Source organism: Thalassophryne amazonica, chromosome 4 (genome assembly GCF_902500255.1).
Source record: "Thalassophryne amazonica chromosome 4, fThaAma1.1, whole genome shotgun sequence".
NCBI lineage: Eukaryota > Metazoa > Chordata > Actinopteri > Batrachoidiformes > Batrachoididae > Thalassophryne > Thalassophryne amazonica.
In genome coordinates this window covers 145,190,562-145,212,263 of record NC_047106.1, presented here as the reverse complement: position 1 = coordinate 145,212,263, position 21,702 = coordinate 145,190,562, and the positions used below count along the sequence as shown (strand labels likewise).

The 21,702-nt window shown below is 42.2% G+C and overlaps 1 protein-coding gene across 1 annotated transcript in view; it reads left to right on the top strand.

The window, feature by feature from the left end:
* Positions 1–10,884: 10,884 nt before the first annotated feature.
* The window catches only part of kcnj13 (potassium inwardly rectifying channel subfamily J member 13), a 35,814-nt gene continuing 24,996 nt past the window's right edge, over positions 10,885–21,702 (top strand). The window contains exon 1 of the mRNA XM_034168716.1: positions 10,885–11,398. Coding sequence (XP_034024607.1) covers positions 10,885–11,398 — 514 coding nt within the window. The remainder of the gene's footprint in view (positions 11,399–21,702) is intronic.

The window sequence follows — 21,702 nt, the reverse complement described above, 5'->3', positions numbered from 1 at the left end:
TGTGTTTGAGGCACTGCATTCTAGAAACTTCTGTGCTGCACTGTTTCTTTATGTTTATAATGCTTTTGATACCGTGGATCACTATCAGGATCCTGTCCTGGTCGTATTGTTTTTTAAGCTCTGTCCAGGATTTTCCTGTCCTCCTTTTTGGTTCTTTTTCACTTGTCTTGTCCTGCCACATCTGGTCTGTGAGTTGGTGTGCCCCTCACCATTTTTTGCTCTGCATTCTCGCTCCCACATCTTGCTGTGTGCGTACTTGGGTAGCTTAGCGTGTGTCTGTGATTATGTTTTAGTTCCTGGAAAGTTTTAAGCCTAATCTTAAAAGTAGAGAGGGTGTCTGTCTGCCTGATCTGAATTGGGAGCTGGTTCCAGAGGAGAGGAGCCTGAAAGCTGAAGGCTCTGCCTCCCATTCTACTCTTACAAACCCTAGGAACTACAAGTAAGCCTGCAGTCTGAGAGCGAAGCGCTCTATTGGGGTGATATGGTACTATGAGGTCCCTAAGATAAGATGGGACCTGATTATTCCAACCCTTATAAGTAAGAAGAAGAATTTTAAATTCTATTCTAGAATTAACAGGAAGCCAATGAAGAGAGGCCAATATGGGTGAGATATGCTCTCTCCTTCTAGTCCCCGTCAGTACTCTAGCTGCAGCATTTTGAATTAACTGAAGACTTTTCAGGGAGGTTTTAGGACAACCTGATAATAATGAATTATAATAGTCCAGCCTAGAGGAAATAAATGCATGAATTAGTTTTTCAGCATCACTCTGAGACAAGACCTTTCGTAAATGCAAAAAAGCAGTCCTACATATTTGTTTAATATGCGCTTTGAATGACATATCCTGATCAAAATGACTCCAAGATTTCTCACAGTATTACTAGAGGTCAGGGTAATGCCATCCAGAGTAAGGATCTGGTTAGACACCATGTTTCTAAGATTTGTGGGGCCAAGTACAATAACTTCAGTTTTATTTGAGTTTAAAAGCAGGAAATTAGAGGTCATCCATGTCTTTATGTCTGTAAGACAATCCTGCAGTTTAGCTAATTGGTGTGTGTCCTCTGGCTTCATGGATAGATAAAGCTGGGTATCATCTGTGTAACAATGAAAATTTAAGCAATGCCGTCTATAATACGGCCTAAGGGAAGCATATATAAAGTGAATAAAATTGGTCCTAGCACAGAACCTTGTGGAACTCCATAATTAACTTTAGTCTGTGAAGAAGATTCCCCATTTACATGAACAAATTGTAATCTATTAGATAAATATGATTCAAACCACCGCAGCGCAGTGCCTTTAATACCTATGGCATGCTCTAATCTCTGTAATAAAATTTTATGGTCAACAGTATCAAAAGCAGCACTGAGGTCTAACAGAACAAGCACAGAGATGAGTCCACTGTCCGAGGCCATAAGAAGATCATTTGTAACCTTCACTAATGCTGTTTCTGTACTATGATGAATTCTAAAACCTGACTGAAACTCTTCAAATAGACCATTCCTCTGCAGATGATCAGTTAGCTGTTTTACAACTACCCTTTCAAGAATTTTTGAGAGAAAAGGAAGGTTGGAGATTGGCCTATAATTAGCTAAGATAGCTGGGTCAAGTGATGGCTTTTTAAGTAATGGTTTAATTACTGCCACCTTAAAAGCCTGTGGTACATAGCCAACTAATAAAGATAGATTGATCATATTTAAGATCGAAGCATTAAATAATGGTAGGACTTCCTTGAGCAGCCTGGTAGGAATGGGGTCTAATAGACATGTTGATGGTTTGGATGAAGTGACTAATGAAAATAACTCAGACAGAACAATCGGAGAGAAAGAGTCTAACCAAATACCGGCATCACTGAAAGCAGCCAAAGATAACGATACGTCTTTGGGATGGTTATGAGTAATGTTTTCTCTAATAGTTAAAATTTTATTAGCAAAGAAAGTCATGAAGTCATTACTAGTTAAAGTTAAAGGAATACTCGACTCAATAGAGCTCTGACTCTTTGTCAGCCTGGCTACAGTGCTGAAAAGAAACCTGGGGTTGTTCTTATTTTCTTCAATTAGTAATGAGTAGAAAGATGTCCTAGCTTTACGGAGGGCTTTTTTATAGAGCAACAGACTCTTTTTCCAGGCTAAGTGAAGATCTTCTAAATTAGTGAGATGCCATTTCCTCTCCAACTTACGGGTTATCTGCTTTAAGCTGCGAGTTTGTGAGTTATACCACGGAGTCAGGTACTTCTGATTTAAAGCTCTCTTTTTCAGAGGAGCTACAGCATCCAAAGTTGTCTTCAATGAGGATGTAAAACTATTGACGAGATACTCTATCTCCCTTACAGAGTTTAGGTAGCTACTCTGCACTGTGTTGGTATATGGCATTAGAGAACATAAAGAAGGAATCATATCCTTAAACCTAGTTACAGTGCTTTCTGAAAGACTTCTAGAGTAATGAAACTTATTCCCCACTGCTGGGTAGTCCATCAGAGTAAATGTAAATGTTATTAAGAAATGATCAGACAGAAGGGGGTTTTCAGGGAATACTGTTAAGTCTTCAATTTCCATGCCATAAGTCATAAGATATGATTAAAGTGGTGAGTGGACTCATTTACATTTTGAGCAAAGCCAATTGAGTCTAATAATAGATTAAATGCAGTGTTGAGGCTGTCATTCTCAGCATCTGTGTGGATGTTAAAATCGCCCACTATAATTATTTTATCTGAGCTAAGCACTAAGTCAGACAAAAGGTCTGAAAATTCACAGCGAAACTCACAGTAACGACCAGGTGGACGATAGATAATAACAAATAAAACTGGTTTTTGGGACTTCCAATTTGGATGGACAAGACTAAGAGTCAAGCTTTCAAATGAATTAAAGCTCTGTCTGGGTTTTTGATTAATTAATAAGCTGGAATGGAAGATTGCTGCTAATCCTCCTCCTCGGCCCGTGCTACGAGCATTCTGGCAGTTAGTGTGACTCGGGGGTGTTGACTCATTTAAACTAACATATTCATCCTGCTGTAACCAGGTTTCTGTAAGGCAGAATAAATCAATATGTTGATCAATTATTATATCATTTACTAACAGGGACTTAGAAGAGAGAGACCTAATGTTTAATAGACCACATTTAACTGTTTTAGTCTGTGGTGCAGTTGAAGGTGCTATATTATTTTTTCTTTTTGAATTTTTATGCTTAAATAGATTTTTGCTGGTTATTGGTGGTCTGGGAGCAGGCACCGTCTCTACGGGGATGGGGTAATGAGGGGATGGCAGGGGGAGAGAAGCTGCAGAGAGGTGTGTAAGACTACAACTCTGCTTCCTGGTCCCAACCCTGGATAGTCACGGTTTGGAGGATTTAAGAAAATTGGCCAGATTTCTAGAAATGAGAGCTGCTCCATCCAAAGTGGGATGGATGCCGTCTCTCCTAACAAGACCAGGTTTTCCCCAGAAGCTTTGCCAATTATCTATGAAGCCCACCTCATTTTTTGGACACCACTCAGACAGCCAGCAATTCAAGGAGAACATGCGGCTAAACATGTCACTCCCGGTCCGATTGGGGAGGGGCCCAGAGAATACTACAGAGTCCGACATTGTTTTTGCAAAGTTACACACCGATTCAATGTTAATTTTAGTGACCTCCGATTGGCGTAACCGGGTGTCATTACTGCCGACGTGAATTACAATCTTACCAAATTTACGCTTAGCCTTAGCCAGCAGTTTCAAATTTCCTTCAGTGTCGCCTGCTCTGGCCCCCGGAAGACATTTGACTATGGTTGCTGGTGTCACTAACTTCACATTTCTCAAAACAGAGTCACCAATAACCAGAGTTTGATCCTCGGCGGGTGTGTCGTCGAGTGGGGAAAAACGGTTAGAAATGTGAACGGGTTGGCGGTGTACACGGGGCTTCTGTTTAGAACTATAAAGCGCCTTGGGGCAACTGTTTGTTGTGATTTGGCACTATATAAATAAAATTGAATTGAATTGAACTACACTTCCTCCTCACAGTCACCCAGTCAGCCTGCTTTCCCGGCTGCTCGGGATCTGCCAGAGGGAAACTAATGGCGGCTAAGCTACCTTGGTCCGCACCGACTACAGGGGCCTGGCTAGCTGTAGAATTTTCCACGGTGCGGAGCCGAGTCTTTAATTCACCCAGCCTGGCCTTTCAAGTACCATTACTGCTAAAGGAGGCCGAGGAATAACCAAACATTTCACACCCAGAGCAGAAAAGTGCAGGAGAGACAGGAGAAGCCGCCATGCTAAACCGGCTAAGAGCTAGTAGCTGCGCTAAGCTAGCGGATTCCTAAAAACACACAAAGTGAATAATGTGTAAATAATTTAGAGGTGATTCAGCAGAGGGAGTTCTTTAGTTAAGGTACGTGAAGATTACACTGTGAAACAAATCGTTATCTAGTTAACTAGATCATTCTAACTGCACAGATTAAACAGCTAACAGATACAGCAAAACACCGCTATGCTCCGGAACAGGAAGTGATACAATACCGCAGTGAGAGCCAACCACCAGTAGAAGCCAAAAACACTTCAGAAAACCATTTTCAGTTAACACAGTTCGTCACTACATCTACAAGTGAAAGTTAATACTCTACCATGCAAAGTGAAAGCCAAACATCAACAACATCCAGAAACACCGCCGCCTTCTCTGGTCCGAGCTCATTTGAAATGGACAGACACAAAGTGGAAAAGTGTGCTGTGGTCTGAAGAGTCCACATTTCAAATTGTTTTTGGAAATCATGGACGTTGTGTCCTCTGGACAAAAGAGGAAAAGACCATCCAGATTGTTACCAGCGCAAAGTTCAAAAGCCAGCATCTGTGATGGTATGGGGGTGTGTTAGTGCCCATGGCATGGGCAACTTACACATCTGTGATGGCACCATCAATGCTGAAAGGTACATCCAGGTTTTGGAGCAACACATGCTGCCATTCAAGCAACGTCTTTTTCAGGGATGTCGCTGCTTATTTCAGCAAGACAATGCCAAGCCACATTCTGCACGTGTTACAACAGCGTGGCTTCGTAGTAAAAGAGTGAAGGTACTAGACTGGCCTGCCTGCAGTTCAGACCTGTCTCCCATTGAAAATGTGTGGCGCATTATGAAGCGCAAAATACGACAACGGAGACCCCAGACTGTTGAACAACTGAAGTCGTACATCAAGCAAGAATGGGAAAGAATTCCACCTAAAAAGCTTCAACAATTAGTCTCCTCAGTTCCCAAACGCTTATTGAGTGTTGTTAGAAGGAAAGGTGATGTAACACAGTGGTAAACATACCACTGTCCCAGCTTTTTGGAAACCTGTTGCAGGCATCCATTTCAAAATGAGCAAATATTTGCACAAAAACAATAAAGTTTATCAGTTTGAACATTAAATATCTTGTCTTTGTGGTGTATTCAATTGAATGTAGGTTGAACAGGATTTGAAAATCATTGGATTCTGTATTTATTTACATTTTACAAACGTCCCAACTTCATTGGAATTGGCGTTGTAGATAAATCTGATTTTTGTCATTGTTGTTGTTTTTTTTTTGGCTGTACACAACTTTCCACCTTTGAGCTTCGACAAGATTAACTCGGAATTCCATGCGATGCGAGTCTTAGTAAATGAGACCCCTGTACACCAGTCATTCATCTACTTTCCTGAATCGCTTCTTGGGATTTAAAACTTTGGAGCTACTATTAAAGTAAAATCAAAAAAGTTTTTTTCATTTGATTCATTCACTAAACATTTTTTCATGCATTACTTTCCACACCCCTGAGTGTTTATGTGGTTTGGATGTGTGTGCATTTGAACACGTGCACGGTGGTGTACGTCTCTTTCAAGAGGAACGAAAACCAGCCTGGATAATGTTTCCTGTTGCTCCACATGTCAGTGAATCATCTCTTACTGTTCTCACAAATGTAATAACTGTCACTGATATTTGGCAAATGTGGGTGGAGTTTTGTGTTAGCGGTAGCTGAGGTTTTTGCAGAACCATTGGTTTGGTTTAACCCTCTGGGGTCAGAGGGCATTTTTTGGTCAGTTCACTCGCTTGGCATAAATGTTTTATTATTGCTGTTAACAGCTCTTCCTGCATCCCACAATCAAGTTTTATGTCTCTTTTTTCAGGACAACCTTTGCTTTCAGAATATATATGCTATGGTGGTGTTTTATAAGTGTAATAAAGGTTTACAATCAGAAATAAGAAAGGAAATAGTAGAGCGGAAAATAATTTTCCACACACATTTATTCAAAACACACACCAAACTATAATAAACAACTGTTTTGACACTTTATAAAGGTAATTTGTGCTCTTGTGTAAAAGACTGTACAACAAAAAGGTTCAAACAATAAACACAAATGCACATTTTGAACAATATATACAAAATGGTCTATGCATCTCAAAGCAATTTCTGTATGCTATTACACAAAGGTCACATCACAAACTTCTACTATGAAGTTGACTGTGTGTTAATTGTAACTGCACTGTGAAAGCAGCTTTCACACTTCGAGGCTTATTCACAGTTTGAGGAGCGGCCCCTCCCCCCTGTCTCCATTGATATGGTAAACAGTGCTTTACGCCGGAGCGAGAGAGCTTGCCACAGGCTTATCCAATAACATTCACAGGCAAACTAGTGGAGCAATCCTGATACTCACACACTCTTTGTTTGAGCACGTGAGATTGTCATCAGAGGCCATCCGTCTGCTCACTTTCACTGATCGCTGTGCGTAATGGTGCAGGGTGCACTGGAGCCAGCAGCCGGATGGCTATTCAAACGGGCCAACTAGTAACACATCACTCCTAAAAACAATGTTTGGTTTATCACGTGAGGGAAATCTGTCCTACGATTGTATTTTGGAAAACCATGTGACGGTGATCCAATTCCAATTGGACACTCATATTGTGCACGTCATCACACAGCTTCAATGAGGAGTACAAAGATGGTGGACGGCTGGCTCGAAAGTCCGCAGAGTTTTTTCAGCAAAAAAAAAGTAAGTTTCTATCTCATATAATTAAAAAGTTATTTATAATTTAGTAAAGCTTGATCTCAGCCATCGTACATGACAGCGTTGGCCCCAGAGGATTAATGATTGTTGCTTTGCATGGAGCTTAGTGTGGTTCTTATTTTGCAAAGTTTTAAAATGTAATACTCTGAGCCCCTGAATAGGTTCCAGTTGATGAGAAAACATGCTGTTTGTAGCTCAAATGATTGAAATTTTGCTATTTCCTGCTATGTAACGCTATACAAACTATCCCAGAGGTGTTCAGCTGGATTTAGGTCAGGTGCGCATGGGGAGCCAGTCAATGGGGTCATTTCCTTCATCCTCCAGGAATTGCCTGCAGACTCTCTCCACATGAGGCTGGTCATTCTCGTATAACAGCAGGAACCCAGGACCTAGTGTACCAGTGTAGGGTCTGACAGTGGGTCCAGTACTTAATAGCAGTCAGGGTGCCGTTGTCTAGCCTGTAGAGGTCTGTGAGTCCTTCCAGGGATACGTCTCCCCAGGCTATCACTGACCCACCATCAAACCAGTCATGATTGAATGATGGTGCAGGTAGCATAACATTCTCCATGGCATCTCCAGACCATTTCACGTCTGTCACATGTGCTCAGGTTGAACCTGCTCTCATCTGGTAAAAGCACAGGGTCCCCTACAGGACATCAGACCCTCATGTTTGGTCAGAGACATTCACACCAGTGGGTTGCTTGAGGTCATTCTGTAGGGTCCTGGACAGTGCTAATCCTGGTCCTCCTCGCACAAAGGAGAAGATGCAGGTTTTACTGATGGGCTAAAGCCCCTTTCACACCGGGCCCACTTCCAGTTGCTTCCTCTGACTTCTCTTCTAGTTTATATTTGTTGTTGTGCTGAGCTGCAGGTCTGCGCTCTGAGTGGTTACAGTTTATCGAGATGCGCACGCAAGATGCACACGCTCGTGTGCACGAACGAACCGTGGATATGTCCTGTCTCTGGCAATCAGTCTGTGAACAGAACTTATGTCCTTTTTTGTCCTTTGTTTAAACACAGTGATGAGGGAGTCTGAGGGGAGAACAAGGAACTAACTGCCTGCACCCAGACAGTTGTTTTTTTTTTTTCTTTTAATTGTCCACATGTGCGCTCATGAACGAATCGTCTGTGAGTGGACTGGAGATGTCTGGACCTTTTACTGGATGTGGACATGCCGTGTCTCTGGCAATCAATCTGTGAGCAGGACTTATGGATTTTATTTAAACATTTTGTGAGAGAAGAGCGAGGAGCAGCAGCTGCCAGGCTGCAATCAGCATTTTTTTTTTTTCTGTGCTCTTTTTTTTTTTACTGCATTTGTGTACATGGTATAAAAACAATCCTGCGTGATTTATACTTTGGGAACAATGGAACACAGCAGAAATCATAAATTGGCGTCAGGTAATGTTGTATTGTGAGGGTGTGGCTTCCAGTCATGTTGAGTACTGTCGTGTTGCTCTGACTTGTGCTGAAACCACTTAATTCTGCACCGAGCACAGGACGCAAAAAAATTAAACATGTTTAATTTTTGGCGTCCAATTTGCTTCATCCTTTGCGCCTCGCACGCTGTTGTGGCGTCGAGATACATCATCTTGGCACTAGGTTCCACGCGTCGTTGTCATGAAGACGCACAACGCAACTGGAAGCAACCCCGGTGTGAAAGGGGCTTAAGGACCTTCTATGACCCTGTCCATCTCTCCTAGAGTAACTGCCTGTCTCCTGGAATCTCCTCCATGCTCTTAAGAGCGCCTTGGGGCAACTGTTTGTTGTGATTTGGCGCTATATAAGAAAAAAGTTGATTGATTGATTGATTAAGACTGTGCTGAAACCTTCTGGCAATGGCACGTATTGATGTGCCATCCTGGAGATGTGGGACTACCTGCGCAACATCTGTAGGGTCCAGGTACCACACCATGCTACCAGTAGTGACAGTGACCCCAGCCAAATACAAAACTAGTGAAAAATCGGTCAGAAAAGATGAGGAGGGAAAAATGGCAGGGACCTCCACCTGTAAAATCATTATTGTTTTGGGGGTCGTCTCATTGTTGCCCTTTAGTGCACCTGTTGTTAATTTCATTAACACCAAAGCAACTCAAGCTGATCAATAACCTCCTCTGATACTTAACTGATTAGATCAATATCCCAGGAGTTGAACTGACTTGATGTTATACTCTGATTATGCTCAGAGTACGCTTGGGACTCCGACGAGGGCGGTCGCATCTCCTCTACTCTCCCTTATCTCTCTACTTTTAACTTTCAAGTCCCTACTTCACCAGACTGTGAATTCCTCAAAACTATATTGGATTCTGGATCTATTGGACTACTATTGGATTAACCATGGAATTGATCAGATGGTCTCTGAACGCTATTGACATCATTTTTATACAAGAAGGTCAGGACCGGGGGATCCTGCCTGCCCAGATGGAATGTATCCTGCGGGCTATGAGCTTGACTCCTGGAGTTCCTGGCGTGTTGCATGCTTGGCACCTTTCTCTGTTGAGGATATTGAGGATTTATTTATTTTTGGTCTCATGGCAGCAGGGCTGGTACTTTTTGGCTTATGTGCTGCCCTGATCTACTGGAAAATTGGCAAGACGGCGGCATCAAGAACCACGGGCCCTCGCTTGTCCGTCATGATTAATGAGGTTGGCAAGGAAGTGCATTCTCAGACTGCATTGACTCTTGAACTCAGACGCAAATTGGATGACACCTTGGAGCTGATACGTGCTTTGCAATTGAAGCTGAAGAATTCAGAGGCCGGTGAATATTCTTAATTCATAATTGGGAATATTCTTGATTCATAATTGGGATTTGGCTGTTCAAGTGGGAACTGTTAAAAGTGTTTTTCACTGCTTGGCTGCAATACTACAGGCTATCTAGCCTCAAGGTCAATTGCCCACTGTTTACCTCCAGAGGAATTTATCCAGGCTCCAGTGAGATTATTCGTCTCCATTCTTATCTCAACCCACAAGGACAATAAACTGACAGACTTACACATGGACTGAAGCATGCTCCAGTTTTCTCCTCTCACCTCTCTTCCTGCCCCCCCCATGGCAGGCCCCCGTTCTTCCCAAGCTGGCAGGCGGCGCGACTTGACAGTTGCAGCGGCTACAAACACACTCACATCACCTCAATTGGAAAACGGACTGTTTCAAGTTTAGTGCACATAAACAGTGTCAAATGTATATGTTTTGTCTTAATTCTGATGTGTGCCATTATTACGGTAAACAAGTAATAATTGTGGATTAATTGGTGTTTGTATGTGGAATGTGAGTGCGGAAATCTTGTTGTTGTAATGACAATGACAATAAAAGCTATCTATCTATCTATCTATCTATCTATCTATCTATCTATCTATCTATCTATCTATCTATCTATCTATCTATCTATCTATCTATCTATCTATCTATCTATCTGATTAAAAAATGTTCCTTTAATTTTTTGGAGTAGTATACATAAATATATCAATCTATAGATAGATAGATCAAATGATGTCTTTGGAATTTGGTGCTTTACCATAAAATGCACAATTGTTTAACCTTTATTTTATTTAATCAGGTTAGTCCCATTAAGCTCGAGACCTCTATTGCAAGGGAAACCTGGACAATCATAAAGTTTCCAGTCCACCTAACCTGCATGTCTTTGGATGTGGGACCACTAACACACCATGCTGCCCGTTGCAAACTGCAGTGATGTTTTACACATATTTACCCCGCTAAGAGTTCAATCTGACATGTCCTGGTCTGGATGTTACTTTCCAATACATTGATGTAATTTGTTTTTCCTTCTTTTATCTGGTTCTAACTGTATTGATGCTGTGCAGTCTGTCCCCAATTGTCATGTCAAGTTCTGTTATGAACTAAAACCAGCTTTTTTCCATTTCCCTTCAGGATAAACCTAGATAACCATGACAACCAAAACCAACAGCAGTGTTCTGGGATGTAAGGCTGGCTCTCCATTGCTCTCATCACCACTCCGTCATCGCTTGGTTACCAAAGACGGACAGTGCACCCTTCATCACACACTGCCCCCTGCCGGCTGGTGGTGTGGCACTTCATGCCGAGTGTGGCTGGTGGTGCTGCAGGATGTGTGGGGATTGGTGGTGAGTCTGCGGTGGAGATGGGTCCTACTGATCTTCTGTTTGTCCTTTCTGGCCCACTGGCTGCTTTTTGCCTGCCTCTGGTATCTCCTGGCCCACCTCAATGGAGACCTAGAAGTGCATGACCATGACATCCTCCCACAGGGGCATGTGGTTTGTGTGAAGCACATTACCAGCTTTTCTGCTGCCTTCTCCTTCTCATTAGAGACACAGCTGACCATTGGCTATGGCACCATGTATCCCAGCGGGGAATGTCCCACTGCCATCGCACTGCTAGCTGTGCAGATGCTACTGGGGCTCATGCTGGAAGCATTCATTACAGGTATAACACAATGTCCTCTACATTCTCCAAACAGTTTAACAGTAGTTTATGTTATGTTAAACAGCATTTATTGAAATCAGACAAAGTCAAACACAGATATTCAGTCTGAGAAGGAAAAGTCCAGACCCAGCAGGTAATACTCAGAATAGAGTCCAGGCAGTGGTTTGGTATCTGGCAGCAGTCGGTGAAAGGATACAGCAGGTGGATTCATAAATATACACTGTAAAAAAGGTTAGCATCACAACAACAGTTAAAAAATAGAAACAGTGTCTTTGAGTCATTAGGCAAAACTCAGAGGGCAGAAAGTGTGGCAATGGTCGAAACACGGGAATAACTGGAACACCAGGAATAGTCACGAGGAACATGAGAGGATGTGAGAAGGTGGGATGTAACCATGATGATACAGATGGGGACACCTATTAAAGGATGCTAATCCATTTATAGCAAGTACACGAGGAAATTGACAACCGAATGCCCCCTGCTGGAAAATCTGTCCCCCTGCCTTCACTGCGTACCAACATAATGCAGAGAAACACAGAGGAGGATTATGTATCTTTGACTCAGGTAAATGAACTGCTGCATCAACAGAAAGACATGTTTTCTACTCTGTTACCATCAGGTTCGATAGGCATTACAGGCTGGACGCAAATGTAAAATGCAGGAACACAGCTCAGTCGAGAAATAATGTTTACTGGGTGAACAGGTTGGGGTCGTTACACAGAAAAGCAGTCCAAAAAGAGCAACAGTATCAAAAACATCAGGCAGCAAGGCATGGGCAGGTAGTCAAAAAAAACAATGAGGCAAACAAAGCAAGGCAAGAGCATGAGAACTGAGCTGGAAGGAAGGCACAAGATGCATCGATCTGGCGAAGAACAGAGGCAAACTGTGAAGCTTATAAAGCACCCAGGTGATTAGCTGCAGACCAAAAACAGGTGTGTCGAGACGCTCCCAGAAACGAGGTGTGGCCAGACAGAAGGAAACACCCCCCACCACCAAGAGCCAAGAGAGGGAGACAAGAAACAACAGGACAGAAAAAAACCCACAAAGAGAGATAAAGCAAGAGACAGACAGGACATAAGACAACCCAATAAACCAGGAACCTGACAGTACCACCCCAAGGGCAGACGCCCGATGGCCCAAGACAGGGGTCCAGAATAAACCAGGAGGGAACCCAAGACCACTCCTCAGGGCCATAACCCTCCCAGTCCACCAAATACTGGAGGCCGCGATCCCACCACCGGGAACCCAGAATGCGCCGCATAGTGAAGATGGGCCTCCCATCCACAAACCGGGCGGACTGCGGGGGATCGGCAAGCATAAAGGACTGGTATGTTTTAAGATAGGTCATGGACTACGGGGGGTCCCAGAGCCCCCACACCCGCCCCCCAGCAAGTTTGCTAATTTTTTGTTCCTTGTCGTGTACTGAATCAGAAAAATGGTTAACATCAAAAATTTGGGGATGCACTATCCATACAGGCCACTGTGGGGGCTCATTATGCAAAATCCCGGTTTTGACCATATAAAATATTGAGGACATACATGCTAATACTCCATCAATCTCATTGGTTGGCTTCATATTACATATATATGCCATCAATGAACAGACAAATGAGTCAGCTTACATTTAGAATATAATATGCTTAGTTTCCTTGAGAATGTGGGCATACACAAGCTTTTGTGTACATGGCATTGACAATACAATGAACAAGTTTTCATCAGAATTTTTAAGTCACAAGTAAGAAAAAGTCCCTAAACTTACTGCTCTCTGAATAAAGCAACTTTTGCCATTGTTTGGTTCTAAGGTTTCTGCCAAATTGACGAGGTTCATATGATTTGGATGAAATTTGGATGTACTATGCATTCTGGTCTGTTCTCTAAAGCCAATATTAATTCATGAAAAACATGCTCATGAAACTTTGTTGATATCAGTTTATAGATGATTAGAAAAGTGTACTGCATAAAAGTTGATTTATTTTTCATGCACTGTGTATTTACAGCCATACAATAAAGTATATTTACAGAGACCTTTATTACTGATCTGGCAATATCCATCCTATCACATTATACCAATTCTTCTCTTGTTGGTATGAGAACCCAGTACAGTGGCGATTAACAAACCCAACCCTTGACATATGTATATCATCCTAATGGTTATCTGTTTTTGGAATATTTGGAAGACCTTTATTTTCTCCTGCAGAAATAAAAGAAGATTGTGATAATGTATATGTAGAACCTATGCTTAGATGTGTTTTAGGTGATAAAGTGAAACGAGTGTGCAATTGATACTTAATCTGTGCACACTGCATTTCATACCTTGCCCAGTAAGCATGTAATTTAGTGGTGAAACATGTTATTTCATCTTTTATGGAACATGAAACAGGTTAGTTAAGCTTATTTCCTCACTAATTAACAACAATTTCATACTTGCATACACATATATTAAAACCTATATTAAGAAACCAAGGATTTAATTACATGTGCAAGGTCGTTCCTGGGTTCCTAACATGCCAAAGTGAACATTCTTCCTTGAAAGGCTCTGTCAAAGTCTGTAACTAGTGCTTTCGTATCCAGAAAAGATGGCGGAATGCAGTAGTGATACTTCATCACATGGGGATGCAAACCCACCAAAGAAGCGCTGGAGAACAATTGATGACAAAATGAAGAACCCAGAATGCATAGTACACATTCCAGGTCTGCGGTATGGACCAATTCATATGTTGTCTGATGTCAAAGACGCAAACCAAGCTTAAAAGTATAAAAGAAAAAAGACTTCTGCAGCCTCTAAATTCAGTTCACCGTATGGCTGATACTTGTGAACTGATACCAGATATTCTTTCAGAATATCATGGATATCACAAGGAGTGCTATCAGAGGTTGACAATGAATTTGAATCGATTCTCCTCACCATGTGATTCTGATTCACAGCCTTCAAGTTCCAGAACCTGCAGAAGTTCATCTGATGACAAAGTCTTGTTTGCACCTTACTGCATTTTTTGCAACTCAAAATCAAGAAAGAAAATCAAAAGCAAAGGAGCATGGATGACTGAAGGTTTAAGTATGTTTGAATGTGAAGGCTGGAGAAAGGCATATGAAAAAAAAATGGCATATGAAATATAATTGATTGTACAAATTCTCTGATTCACTGATGTATTATGGAAATGTAAAATCAAAGAAAGATGGCATGTTCATCATAAAATTATATTTTGGTTGTCAATATCATAACTCATTTTTATGTTTAAACAAATGTTTTCATCAAAATTTACATGTAGGATATCTGAAAGCTAATCTATTTGCCTTCTCTTTGACATTAAATATGTGAAGCCCAATGGTCATGGTAAAATATACAAAGCTTGGAGTACATTGGTCTTCATATTTTAGATGCAACTTATACATTCATGAATTGAATCAACACTTGACAGGAATATGGAGGACATAAATATTTTTTGCTTGATAACCATTATTAATCAATTTGATATACATTATAGAATAAAAATATACTGATTTTGTTGTGAGTTGAGGGTACTAGGGAGTTTAGGGAGTTTTGGTTTCCTATGAATTGTAATTTGGGTGAAAATTTCAAACTATGTGTTTTCATTGGCATGTGCTTGAAAAGTTGTGTATGCCCACATTGTTAAGGAAACTGAGCTTATTATATACCAAATGAAATCTTATTTACTCCTCTGTCTATTGATGAGATAATATAGCTAAATAATAGCCAACAAAAAAGCTATAGGTCTATAAGAACATATATCATCAATTTTGATATGATCAAAATTGTTTTTTTCGCATAATAACGCCTCACATCAAAAAGTGGCCTGCATGGATAGTGCATCCCAAAATTTTTGATGTTAACCATTTTTTCTGATTCAGTAGACTACAAGGAACAAAAAGGCAAAAGAGCACCCACGGGTGGACACGTGGAAGTTTTATGCATAGCACAGATGGAACAAGCATTCACATATTCCTTGACATCTGACAACTTCTTTGGCCACCAAAACCTTTGAGAGAGTATGTACATTGTTCTTTGGGCACTCGGGTGGCACGAAAAATGACTATCATGTCCCCATTGAATGACTTCCCACCTAAGAGAGGTCGGTACAAATAACTTGTCGTTAGGACAATCTGGGGGGACGGGAGTATTCCCAACACTGACCTAATGTTAGATTCGATACTCCAGGTTAGAGCAGACACGAAACACTTCCTGGGCAGAATTGGCTCAGGAGTGAGAGTGGAGTTGGTGGAGTCATCTAAATGGGTGAGCGCATCAGGCTTGCCATTCTTGGATCCTGGATGATACAAAACAAAATTAAACCAGCTGAAAAAGATGGCCCACCGAGCCTGACGCGCGTTTAGACGTTTGGCAGTGCGGAGATACGCCAGATTTTTATGGCCCGTCCAGACCAAAAAAGGCAACTGTGCCCCCTCCAGCCAGTAACACCACTCCTCCAAGGCCACTTTGACCGCCAGCAGTTTGCGATCACCGTTGCCATTCTGGTCAGTGGCAGTGAGTTTCTTAGATAGAAAAGCACAGGGGTGCAACTTGTTATCACTGGACCCCGTTTGGGAAAGCACTGCCCCAATACCAATGTCGAACGCATCAACTTCAACCACAAACTGCCGGGCGGGGTCAGGAAGGAGCAGCACGGGGACCATTGTGAAACAATTCTTTAGGTTCTGGAATTAGAGACCTCACAGCACGTCATTCACGAGATTCTGGAAGACAGCTGGAGCATTAGTGACACCAAATGGCATTACCAAATACTCATAATGGCTGGTGGGAGTATTGAAGGCGGTTTTCCATTCATCACCACCATGAATGCGAACCAGATGATAAGCGTTCCGTAAATCTTCGCTCCCTCCAACAGTTTGAAAGCGGTTGAAATAAATGGTAAAGGATACCAGTTTTTAACCGTGACATCATTGAGGCCTCGATAATCTATACAGGGGCGGAAAGACTTGTCCTTCTTCTCTACGAAGACAAACCCCGCCCCGGCGGGCGAGGATGAGGGATGAATCAAACCAGCTGCGAGAGATTCTTGAATATATGTGTTCATGGCCTCGCATTCTGGCACTGAAAGAGAGAACAACTTTCCTCGGGGGGGGGGGGGGGGGTAGTGGCCCCTGGGAGTAGATCTATGGCACAATCATACTCGCGATGAGGAGGAAGCGATTTGACCTTTTCTTTACTAAATATGTCTGCAAGATCATGGTAACATGCAGGAACCCCCTCTAGATCTGACTTATGTACACGCAGACAGGCTTAGTTAAACAGACATTATTACAAGTTGGTCCCCAGGACTCTATCCTCCCGAGAGACCAGTCCAGTCGGGGTTTGTGGCATTGCAACCAAGGGTCATCTTATCAAAAATATGGAAACTGATGTTTTCAGAATGATTATCAGGAATGGTCATACAAACTGATTGCGTCTGGAACACAATTTGGCCTAGCGGGCAACCGTCCACCACATGAACCACTAGTGGGTGTGACAGTCGGTACAACCTAAGATGGAGGGACCTGGCAAGAGAAGATAGCATTAAATTAGAATCGGCACCAGAATCAATAAACACTGAGCAGACCAGGGTGGCCGAATCAGACTTTAGCTCAGCATTTAACACATTCTGAGAAGAGGGGACTATTGAGCTTTGACTCACCCGCACTACCGCTCTTGGCTGCACCGGGGCACCCCTGACCAGTGTAAAAGAACATGACCAGGTTGTCCACAGTAGAAACAAAGTCCCTCCACACGGCAGTGCTCCTTCTCTTCATTGGTGAGGCAGGCCCGCCCCACTTGCATGGGTTCCTCGGCGGAACTGGAGGGGAGGCCAGTCGTAGAAACGAGATGATTGCGATCATGACGAGGCTGGTCAGACAGGCAATGGTCAGTGCGGATAGCCAGAGCTATGAGGTCGTCCAGGTCTTCAGGCAGATCCACGCAATGGGCTGACTCCGGATGCTGTCGTTCAATTCCTGGAAGAACACGTCCTGGAGTGCTGTGGGATTCCACTTTCTCTTCACGGCCAGAATGTGGAAGTTAATTGCGTAATCAGCCGCTCGGTGATTACCTTGCTTAAGCCTCATCAGCTCGCATGCTGCCTCACGCCCAGGACAGGAGTACTGGAATACCTGCTGGAGTGATTTGGTGAAGGCTGCCAGGGAGGAGCAAGATGGTGAATCTCGGCTCCATTCAGCCATGGCCCACGCTGCCGCCCAACCGGTCAGGTGAGTGATGACGAATGCTATCTTCGACCGTTCAGTCGGAAACATTGGTGGCATCAATTCAAAGCATAGTTCACACTGAGTGATGAAGGGTTTGACATCCCCTGACTCACCAGAAATGTTCAGGTCATGAGAGTTGGTTGCAGACCTCTGGAACCGGTATGGGAGCCGACGGGGCAGCATGACACAGCGGCAGGAGTCATGCTGGTCATAGCCTGATGAATCGCAATTAGTAGTTGCTCCATGTGAGCGCTCACAGTGTCCATGAACTTGTCTTGTTGTTTCGCCATCTCACTGAGTCCGGAGTTCAGAATGGCAAGCCGGTCCTCCTATTGCGCTAATTGCTGGCTATGGTGTCGTACCGCCCGCTGGAACGGGTCTGCGTCTGCTGTGTCTATGGTTGGCCAGATCGATCTATCAGGTTCGATAGACAGGACAGGCTGGACGCAAATGCAAAACGCAGGAACACAGCTCAGTCGAGAAATAACGTTTATTGGGTGAACAGGCAGAGGTTGGTACACAGAAAGGCAGTCCAAAAACAGCATCAGTATCAAAAACATCAGGCACCAAGGCGTGGTCGGAGTACATGGGCAGGTAGTCAAAAAACCGATGAGGCAAACAAAGCAAGGCAAGAGTATGAGAACTGAGCTTGAAGGAAGGCACAAGGCACATCGATCTGGCGAAGGACAGAGGCAAACTGTGAAGCTTATAACACTAGAACGCCTGAAACTTTCTGCCGCTGCTGCAAAGCCCTCCTTCCCCTCTCAAATTAGTGTTGTGGTGATCAGCCTATTGACTGGTTCCTTTGAGTTGCAAATTAGATCAGTACCTGCTTCCTTGCCCCACTCAGACTGTGTTGAAAGAGGGAGACATGTAGAAAAACAGGTCTTGAGGACCAGGGTTGGGCATCCCTGGCCTAAATTGAAGGATAGACCAAACAAAGGACTTCAGTGAAAAAACATTTATTTCACACATAAAAATATTCAAGAGAAATCACATTGATAAACAATTTGTGAGCACAGTCAACACATTGTGAGTTCCTATGTACAGTGTTCTCTTTTTTGTTTGTTTGTTTAGTTTTTTAGCAATTTTTACACACGAATGGAGATACAGACAGGTGTACTTATGACAAATGGCACATTTCTCTGTAATGCGATTTCTGTTGCAACTCCGACGCACTTGGCATGTTGTTGTTTTACCATCAGAAACTCTTCTCATTTCACATAGTGCCTCCTCTCTCTCTCTTTCCAGGGCACGTTCCTGCATGTGTCTATTTCTCAGTTCAATTGCAAGCTTATGCTGGAACTTTTGCCTCGACTCCTTTGATCCTGTACATACCTTGTAAAATCAAATCAAATCAAATCAATTTTTTTATATAGCGCCAAATCACAACAAACAGTTGCCCCAAGGCGCTTTATATTGTAAGGCAAGGCCATACAATAATTACAGAAAAACCCCAACGGTCAAAACGACCCCCTGTGAGCAAGTACTTGGTGACAGTGGGAAGGAAAAACTCCCTTTTAACAGGAAGAAACCTCCAGCAGAACCAGGCTCAGGGAGGGGCAGTCTTCTGCTGGGACTGGTTGGGGCTGAGGGAGAGAACCAGGAAAAAGACATGCTGTGGAGGGGAGCAGAGATCGATCACTAATGATTAAATGCAGAGTGGTGCATACAGAGCAAAAAGAGAAAGAAACAGTGCATCATGGGAACCCCCCAGCAGTCTAAGTCTATAGCAGCATAACTAAGGGATGGTTCAGGGTCACCTGATCCAGCCCTAACTATAAGCTTTAGCAAAAAGGAAAGTTTTAAGCCTAATCTTAAAAGTAGAGAGGGTGTCTGTCTCCCTGATCTGAATTGGGAGCTGGTTCCACAGGAGAGGAGCCTGAAAGCTGAAGGCTCTGCCTCCCATTCTACTCTTACAAACCCTAGGAACTACAAGTAAGCCTGCAGTCTGAGAGCGAAGCGCTCTATTGGGGTGATATGGTACTACGAGGTCCCTAAGATAAGATGGGACCTGATTATTCAAAACCTTATAAGTAAGAAGAAGAATTTTAAATTCTATTCTAGAATGACTCCAAGATTATGGGACCTGATTATTGAAAACTTTATAAATAAGAAGAAGAATTTAAATTCTATTCTAGAATGACTCCAAGATTTCTCACAGTATTACTAGAGGTCAGGGTAATGCCATCCAGAGTAAGGATCTGGTTAGACACCATGTTTCTAAGATTTGTGGGGCCAAGTACAATAACTTCAGTTTTATCTGAGTTTAAAAGCAGGAAATTAGAGGTCATCCATGTCTTTATGTCTGTAAGACAATCCTGCAGTTTAGCTAATTGCAATTTTTGCAGCAATTTTAATTGTGAATATTTAGATAGAATCTGTGAGATGTTGGACACCCACACTGCTGTGGGTCAGGATACGTACTTTATGGGTGACTTTAACATTGACTGGTTTACTAAAAACTGCCATTTAAAAAATAAGTTGTTTACTGTTACATGTGGATTTACTCAGGTTATTAATGAACCCACAAGAATACTGATGGTGACAGAATATCAACATGTAAAGATCACATTTTTACCAATTCTCCTGAGCGGTGTAGTAAAGCAGTTTCAGTTCCCATTGGCTGTAGTGATCATAACACACACACACAAAACAAATCCACTGTGCTGCCTGTTAGCAGGAAGACAAAGAAAACCTGGACTCATTTCTGACGTGACTTTTTTTTTTGCTGCATTGAAGAGGTACAGCTGGACCGAGCCGGTTGCGTGGGAGCGCACGGGACAGCGACATGATGATTTGATTGAGTTAACTGACGCTGCTACACACACACACACACACAAAATCCACTCCCCTGTAAGCCGTCTGGATGCATGAAGAGCTGCTAACATGAAACACTGATGTGATTTTTGGCTGGACTGAGGAACTACACAAAGTCTTTTTTTTTTTTTTTTTTTAATGGAAGTCCGAAGTCAGTGCACAGCATCACTGGACTACACGTCACAGTGGAACACCAAAATGTAAGTCTCTTTTCTGTACTTTATAAATTAATAAAATATCAAATAAACCTCAGCTTTACTTGTAATACATGTCCACGGGCGTGGAAACAGGCTAAAATTATCCCACTACCAAAAAATAAGAAACTTCCTTTTTCAGTTTTAAATAGTCAACCCATAAGTATTTTACCTGTGTTAGGAAAAATTATGGAGTCTTTTGTATATGAGCAAATTAATATATATATATTTTTTTACTAATTTTCAACATGCATACAGAAAGAGTCACTCCACTGCCACAGCGTTGACGCATATGTCTGATTGGTTCAGAAAGGTTGAAAAGAACATAGTTGGTACCGTGTTTCTTGATCTCTATGCTGCTTTTGATATCACTGACCATGATTAGTTATTGGAAGAAACTTGCATGTTATGGTTTTGAGCTATCAGCTCTGACTTGGTTCTATAGTTACCAATTTAACAGAACGCAGACAGTGTTTTTTAATGGCAGTTTTTCTAACACCAGGAGGGTATTATGCAGAGTGCCACAAGGGAGTTGCTTTGGTCCATTATTATTGACAATTTTCAGGAATTACTTACCATATATTTTACATAAAGCTAGTATAGTAATGCATGCAGATGATTCAACCATTTATACATCAGCACGCTCACGCAATGATCTTGAAACTGTTTTAAATATGGAATTGCACAATGTAGTTGACTGGGTAACATCTAATAAGTTAGTGTTAAATACAGAAAAGACTAACTGTATGGTTATTGGATCTTGCTGTGTTATTATGAAAAACCCCATATTAGACATTAAGATTAATAATATGATAATAAATCAAGTGCATGAGACCAAGCTGCTGGGTATAGTGGTAGATTCAAAATTATCATGGAAAAAAACATAAATAATATTTTTTTGTAAAAATGGGCAGGGGTATATCAATTATGAGAAGACATGCAGGGTTTCTAAGTTGCACTGCAAAGAAGTGTGCTATTAACACACTACTATTAGTATATCTGGACTATTGCCCAGTAGTTTGGTCAAATGCTACTGGAGAAATGATAAATAGATTACAAATTATTCAGAATAGG